Source organism: Mandrillus leucophaeus, unplaced genomic scaffold (assembly GCF_000951045.1).
Source record: "Mandrillus leucophaeus isolate KB7577 unplaced genomic scaffold, Mleu.le_1.0 Scaffold849, whole genome shotgun sequence".
In the NCBI taxonomy this organism is placed as follows: domain Eukaryota; kingdom Metazoa; phylum Chordata; class Mammalia; order Primates; family Cercopithecidae; genus Mandrillus; species Mandrillus leucophaeus.
Genome location: NW_012109241.1, coordinates 145,435 through 153,265, shown reverse-complemented (window position 1 = coordinate 153,265; position 7,831 = coordinate 145,435). Strand labels below are relative to the sequence as shown.

At 49.6% G+C, this 7,831-nt stretch overlaps 1 protein-coding gene across 3 annotated transcripts in view; it reads left to right on the top strand.

Annotated features, from left to right (window-relative positions):
* UNC45B (unc-45 homolog B (C. elegans)) overlaps nt 1-7,831 on the top strand; it is a 41,686-nt gene that overhangs the window by 21,219 nt on the left and 12,636 nt on the right. Inside the window, exons 9-13 of one of the 3 annotated variants that reach the window (XM_011968571.1) lie at nt 1,289-1,589; nt 3,040-3,134; nt 3,318-3,459; nt 4,525-4,665; nt 7,130-7,257. In XM_011968571.1, coding sequence (XP_011823961.1) covers nt 1,289-1,589; nt 3,040-3,134; nt 3,318-3,459; nt 4,525-4,665; nt 7,130-7,257 — 807 coding nt within the window. Of the gene's footprint in view, nt 1-1,288; nt 1,590-3,039; nt 3,135-3,317; nt 3,466-4,524; nt 4,666-7,129; nt 7,258-7,831 lie in introns of all 3 variants that reach the window. The other 2 variants (XM_011968570.1, XM_011968572.1) reach the window with 2 other exon arrangements.

Here is a 7,831-nt window from a genome sequence, read left to right as displayed (position 1 = left end):
CGACTCCTCTTCCCCAGGGGAACTTGCCCGAGATCCTCCAACAATCAGAGGCAGACATGGGACCAGAGCCCAGGTCTTGGACTCTCGGTGTGGAGTTCTCCTGACCAGTCCACGCTGCCTTCTTGCATTTATACACAGTTGCATGTCCACTGTGCACATCTGCCCTGTTTCCCACAATGCACCAATCTGGGCAGATGAGAAGCATCAGAAGGCGTGTCACCTCTGACATTCCCACGCAGAGATTCTCCCCTAGAGTAGATGGTAATAGATTCCGAAAGCAAGGCAGAACATTCCTGGATATCTAACCCACATGCTCACTGACAGGGGACGGACTGAGACCAGATCGCCAGAGGGGAGTGACCGGCCCAGGCCATGTCACAGTGAGATACAGTGTGAAGGTCATCATGCTAGGCCTTTTTGTGTTGTTGTCGATGCTGTACTGTCTTCCCAGACACAGCAGCTGCTGGAAAGTCTGTTAGCTGACAGCTCTCAGCTGTTCTCTCTCTTTGGGACTTGCCTCAGTTGGGGAGAGCTGTTTCACCCTCTCCAGGGAAGCCAGTGTGCAAAGACTCGCCCCAGGCTAGCTGAGGTGACTCAGACCTATAATAGCAGTGCTTTGGGAGGCCAGGTGAAAAGATCACCTGAGGCCAGGAGTTTCAGATCAGCTTGGGCAACAAAGCAAGATCCCGTCTCTACCAAAAATGTAAACAATTATCTGAGCATGATGGTGTGCACCTGTAGTCCCAACTGCTCAGGAGGCTGAGGTGGGAGGATTGCTTGAGCTTAGGGGTTTGAGGTCACAATGAGCTATGATGGCACCAGTGCACTCCAGCAACAGAGCAAGACTCAGTCTAAAAAAAAAAAAAAAGACTCACTCCGACTTGGAACAACTGTGAAGGATGTTCCAGCTCCAGAACTTCTTGGAGGCTGAGGCTTTGTGGTGACTGCAAAATGCCTCCCTCTGCCCCAGTCCTGCTTCCTTCTCTTCCCAAGAGCTCTCGCAAATAAACTTCCTGCATGCCAATCCCTGAGTCACAGTGTATTTCCCAGAGGCACACCCTGTGACACATCTGTTATGTCATTTATCCTCAGCACAACTCTGAGAACTAGTAGTATTATCCTTAGTTTACAGGAGCTGAGGCTCAGAGAGGTTCGCTGAATTGCCCAGTATCACACAGCACATGAGTGGTGGAGCCAGGGTGCAAATCCAAATCCGTCTGCCTCCAAATCTCACACTCTTTCCACTCTCTTGGACCAGTTCTCTTGACCACCCTTGGCTTTGTTTTAGGGGCAAGTTTGACCCCCAGGACATGGACAAGAATTTGAATGCCATCCAGACGGTGTCAGGGATCCTGCAGGGCCCCTTTGACCTGGGCAACCAGCTGCTGGGACTGAAAGGTGTGATGGAGATGATGGTGGCACTATGTGGCTCAGAGCGTGAGACGGACCAGCTGGTGGCCGTGGAGGCCCTCATCCATGCCTCCACCAAGCTCAGCCGTGCCACCTTCATCATCACCAATGGAGTGTCACTGCTCAAACAGATCTACAAGACCACCAAAAATGAGAAGATCAAGATCCGCACACTGGTGGTGAGTGGGCTCGGTACCACCCTCCTACTCGGTACCAGGAGCCATGCCAGGCACCAGTGACACCGAAATGAATGAGTTGAGGCCGCTGTCCTTGGGGAGACCAGGTTCAAGTGGGCACCAGACCCAGCCACAGACCCCTGCAGAATAGGGCATATCCAGGGGGCTTGTGAGGTTGTAGATTCAGAACGGAGAACTCTGCTGCTTAACCCTGAGGATGTTCGTCTCCCTGCTTACGAACAACACGAACACTGATGAGCTTGCATCCAGGATGCATTTTCAGAGTAAATTCTGAAAAGTCAGTTTCCTTAATCAGTTTCTATAAGGTATTTTTTTTCCACTTTCATTTTACCTTTTTTCTTTTCTGAGATAAAGTCTCACTCTGTCACCTAGGCTGGAGTGTAGTGGTGTAATCTCAGCTCACTGCAACCTCCACCTCCCAGGCTCAACTGACTCTCGTGTCTCAGCCCCCAGAGTAGCTGGAATTATAGATGTGTGCCACCACACCCAGCTAATTTTTGTATTTTTAGTAGAGACAGGATTTTGCCATGTTGGCCAGTCTGGTCTTGAACTCCTGACCTCAGGTGATCCAATCCCCAGGCCTCCCAAAGTGCTGGGATTACAGGTGTGAGCCACTGTGCCTGGCCTGAAGTTATTATTATTATTGTTGTAATGTTTTGAGACAGAGTCTCCCTCTGTCACCCAGGCTGGAGTCCAGTGGCATGATCTTGGCTCACTGCAACCTCCACCTCCTGGGTTCAAATGATTCTCCTGCCTCAGTCTCCCAAGTAGCTGGGATTACAGGTGCCTGCCAGCACAACCGGCTAATTTTTGTATTTTTAGTAGAGATGGGTTTCACCATGTTGGCCAGGCTGGTCTCAAACTTCTGGCCTAAGAGATACACCCGCCTTGACCTCCCAAAGTGCTGGGATTACAGGCGTGAGCCACTGCACTCAGCATCAATTTTTTAAAAACAAATTTTAGCTTCTGACAAAAGTGAATTTTCTCTTATGAAATTGCCTCCCTAAGAAAAGTCCAATTTTCTCTGGGTAGAATTTTGCACATCTGAATCTTATCTATCCAGAAGATAGAATTTCGCTGCCAGTTTCTGTGCCATAATAAGGTTCCTCATTGAAGCTTCAGATGTGGTTAACTTGGTCTTGCTGTTTTTTTCAAAATGGCAGGCACAATACATCTGTGGGGTCAAAATGGTGGGGGTCAAAATGGAGGGCAAGAATTTGCAACTTGATGGGCCTCTAACCCACAGCATCAGGGAAAGTATCTCAGCAGAGGTGATACCTGAGCTGAGTTTTACAGTCTGCACAGAGGTGGATCCAAGCAAAGAAAGAGGGGCAAAGTGTTCTGGCCATAGAAACCAGTTGGAGCAGGGCTTCATCCGCAAGCCTCGGTGTCTCTGATCCTGCATGCGTCTGCTGTCTCCTCTCCTCCACAGGGACTCTGTAAGCTTGGCTCCGCAGGCGGCACAGACTACGGTCTCAGGCAGTTTGCGGAAGGGTCGACAGAAAAGCTGGCCAAACAGTGTCGCAAGTAAGGGGGGTGTGTTTCCCAGGCCCTCCACCTCCTCACGCGCCTTCCGGGCAGGAGTCTCTGGGGTGCGCTCCAGTGGAGTGTGAAAGGGCCCTCATCATTGGTTCACCACCCTGAAATCGCCTCACCCTCTTGACCTGAGCCCTGGGCCCCTTCCCAGGTGTGCTCCCTCCTCACTTCCAGGTGGCTGTGCAATACGTCCATAGACACCCGGACCCGGCGCTGGGCAGTGGAGGGCCTGGCCTACCTCACACTGGATGCTGATGTGAAGGACGACTTTGTCCAGGACATCCCTGCCCTGCAGGCCATGTTTGAGCTGGCCAAGGCAAGTGTGGAGGAGTCTGCCCTGACCACAAACCTCAGGAGAGGTCTGCTGGGTCCAGACCCACAGGGATTGGATCCCAGTCTTCCTCCTGGCTCTACTCCTTACCCCTGTGTAAACCTGATCGGTTATTTCCCCTTTTCTGGCCCTCATTTTACCTGACTGTAAAATGGACTCCCGACCCTAATGCCTTCCAGAGTGGGAAGATGCACAGGAGGGCAGTTTGTTTTCCTGGGGTCCTCAGGAGGTGAGGTCTTGAAGGACCTGAGGCAGCTAAAAAAAAAAAAAAAAAAAAAAAGCAGGGGGGCATCGTAGCTCGCGCCTGTAATCCCAGCACTTTGGGAGGCTGAGGCGGGCGGGTGGCTTGAGCTCATGGGAGTTCGGGACCAGCCTAGGCAACATGGTGAAACCCCATCTCTACAAAAAATAAAAAAATTAGCTGGGCGTGGTGGCACATACCTGTAATCCCAGCTACTCGGGAGGCTGAGGTGGGAGGATTGCTTGAGCCTTGGGAGGTCGAGGCTGCAGTGAGCTAGAATTGCACCTCTGCACTACAGCCTGGGTGACAGAGAGAGAGACCTTGCCTCAAGAAAATAAATAAATAAAAGAGGCTGTGCCTGGCCTTTCTGGGAACCTGGCCTCCCTCTCAGACCCTCCCAGACTCCTTTCCTTGTCTGCCGGGCCAACTCCCTGGCTCTTTTCTACCAGTAAAGGAAGAAAGTTTGGGAGAGATTTTCTCCAGGACCTGAGAATGTTCAGCTCCCGCCCCATCTCCAGTTGGATGGGAAAGTGTTAGACTGGGCTTTTGGAATAGGCACAGACTGAGGATCTTTGTGAGACAGCTCCTATTCATACTGCCAGAGCTGCTGTTGGAGGGTACAGGAGACACTGCTGCCCACCTTTATGGACAGAGCCTCTCCTGCACTGCTGTCTTTCCTCAGAATGGGCCCTACCAGCTGCACTCCTCCCACACCAACCTGCCGGCCACGTGAGGGAGCATCCTGGAAGCAGAGATTTATCCTAAAGTTTCCTTTCTGCTTTCCTTCTCCCCAACCCTGTGCCTTCCAGACCAGTGACAAGACCATCCTGTACTCGGTGGCCACCACCCTGGTGAACTGCACCAACAGCTACGATGTCAAGGAGGTCATCCCGGAGCTTGTCCAGCTCGCCAAGTTCTCCAAGCAACATGTGCCCGAGGAGCACCCCAAGGTAGGGTCAGGCGCAACGTGGGAGGGATCTGGTCTGGGCCACCAGGCCTCCAAAGGAGGCGGAACGGCAAAAGGAGTGGTGTCGGGGGCAGCATGGTGTGTGTCTGGGTGGTTGGGGGTAGGATACACATACACTGAAGATGTTAATGGTAAACTTTCTCACCAGATGGTGCTCATGCTTTTTCTTTGTTTTTATTTTCTATTTTGAAAAAAATCCAACAATTTGTAATCTGAGAAAACAAATGGAGCTATGATGGACACTTTGCAATTTGTGTTGTTGATTTTATGGATTAAAGACAGTTTTATTTCATGTCTCCAACAGATAACAATTTGATTTTCTCAGATTTCTGGGTTTTGTGACATGGGTGCTAAGTAGGAATCATGAGAGGAGAGGCATGCTCAGCATTAGCCCAGAAGTCACGGATCCCCTGGACCCCTCGCCAACAATTCCTTGCACATGAAGATATGATTTGTGTGTGATTTGCATATGAATATATGCAAGATATAGCCAGCCAATAAAATCATTTAGATTTTTTTTAATGATCAAAGTAATATAATCATGCTGCAAAATGAGTTAAAATGGAGAAAAGGGAATAACCACTCATGATTACGTCATCTCCACATGACTGCTGTTGGCATTTTGACGCTATGTTACCTACCAGGGGCTTTTTTTCTATGTATCTTTTCTCTTTTCACAGTTACAATCAGAATATATTTATCATTTTGTGCTCGATTTTGGAAAAATATGTTTTCCACATTGCCATCTCATTCTCTGAATCATTTTTATTGTATTTATTTTTTGAGACAGAGTCTGGCTCTGTCACCCAGGCTGGATTGCAGTAGTGAGATCTAGGCTCACTGCAACCTCTGCCTCCCAGGTTCAAGTGATTATCCTGCCTCAGCCTCCTGAGTAGCTGGAATTACAGGCACGCACCATCACTCCCAGCTAATTTTTGTATTTTTAGTAGAGACAGGGTTTCACCATGTTGGCCAGGCTGGTCTTGAACTCCTGACCTCAAGTGTCCCACCCACCTCGGCCTCCTAAAGTGCTGGGAATCCAGGCGTGAGTCACCGCACTTGGCCTCTGAATCATTTTTGAAAGCTGGATGATGTTTCATCCAGGCAAGGGTGCAGAGCGTGTGCTGTGGCTGTGAAGTTCCAATGTGGCTTCCAGGGCTTGCCCAGGGTTGTCAGCCCCTTCCCCACCACTCCCCACTCTGAGGATTGTCTGTAGGGACTCTTTAACCCTGGGTTGACTTTGGGTTTCCAGCAAACCCAATCTATTGTTATGGCGGCTTCATCCACTGTGTCCTTTCTCTCCTGCCTATACCCTCTACCTCCCCTCCCACCCCAGCCTTTTCCAAGAAAAACAATATATGCATCATTTAGTCTTTTGGATTATCCTTCTTTTATTTCATTCCTCTGTGAATGAGAGAACCTTTGGGACTGGTTTTCTATGGTATCAGCTCCTCAGGCTCTGTCTTGGGATTAGGGAAGGCAAGGAAGAAAAGAGACAGTGACACACGACAGCAGAGCGTGCTATATACCCCTTGGCAGTTGTTTGGGAAGAGGGAATCTGGAGAAGTGTCTTAATTTCCTATTGTTTCTAGAACACATTGCCACAAGCACTGTGACCTAAAACAACACAATTTTTACTTTTTTTTTTGTTTGTTTGAGACTGAGTCTCCCTCTGTTACCCAGGTGGAGTGCAGTGGTGCAATCTCGGCTCACTGCAACCTCCGCTTCCTGGGCTCAAGCAATTCTCCTGCTTCAACCTCCTGAGTGACTGGGATTACAGACATGTTCCACCATGCCCAGCTAATTTTTGTATTTTTAGTAGAGACGGGGTTTCGCCATGTTGCCCAGGCTGGTCTCGAACTCCCGGACTCAAGTGATCCACCCACCTCAGCCTCCCAAAGTGCTGGGATTACAGACATGAGCCACCGCGCCTGGCCCAGTTTTAAAAATCTTATAGTTCTGGGGGTCAAGAGTCCTAAAATGAGTCTCACTCGGCTAAAGTCAAGGTGTTAGCAGAGCTGGTTTCTTCGGGTGGCTCTAAGGGAGAATCATTTTGTTGTCTTTTTCAGCTTCTAGAGGCCACCTACATGCTTTGGCTGGTGACCTTGAACCACTCCGACCTCACTTCCATTCCATTGTCACATCTCCTAGTGCTAACTCTGATCTTCCTGCCTCCCTCTGATAAAGATCCTGGTGATTATATTGGGCCCACATAGAAATCTAGGCTTATCTCCCCATCTCAAAATCCTTGACTTAATTGTGTCTACAAAATCCCTTTTACCATGTAAGGTCCCACGTTCACAGGTTCCAGAGATTAGGCCGTGGACATCTTTGGAGGCCGTTATTCAACCGACCCCGAGAATTCAGAAATGCACCATCTTTGGCTCCAATTCAGATTGGCCTAGCACCCAGGACCCTCTCACATTGCCATCTTTTCATCTCCCCAGGACAAAAAGGACTTTATAGACATGCGGGTGAAGCGGCTTCTGAAGGCGGGTGTCATCTCTGCTCTGGCTTGCATGGTGAAAGCAGATAGTGCCATCCTCACCGACCAGACCAAGGAGCTGCTGGCCAGGTGGGGCTGCAGTGGACCAAGGCTTGGAACTAGGGCTGAGGGCTGAGGGGCCTGGAGTGTAGCATGCTGGGCAGGGAGATAGAAATGCTGGAGGCCTAAATGAGATAAGATATTGGGAAAGCCTGGAGAAAGGTCTGAGGGGATCAGCTTTGAAAAGTGACATGGGACCAGGGGTGGTGGCTCATGCCTATAATCCCAGGGCTTTGGGAGGCCGAGGTGGGAGGCCTGCTTGAGTCCAGGAATTCAAGACTAGCTTGGGAAACATATTGAGACCCCATCTGTACAAAAAAATTTTAAATTAGCCTGGCCTGGTGGTGTGCACCTGTACTCCCAGCTACTTGGGAGGCTAAGGCAGGAGGATCACTTGAGCCCAGGAATTCAAGGCTGCAGTGAATGATGATGGTACCACTGCACTCCAGCCTGGGCAACAGAGCAAGGTCCTGTCTCTGTACAACAGAGGAAAGAAAGAAAGACAAGCAGAAAGAAAAGAAAGAAAGAAAGAAAGAAAGAAAGAAAGAAAGAAAGAAAGAAAGAAAGAAAGAAAGAAAGAAAGAAAGAAAGAAAGAAAGAGAGA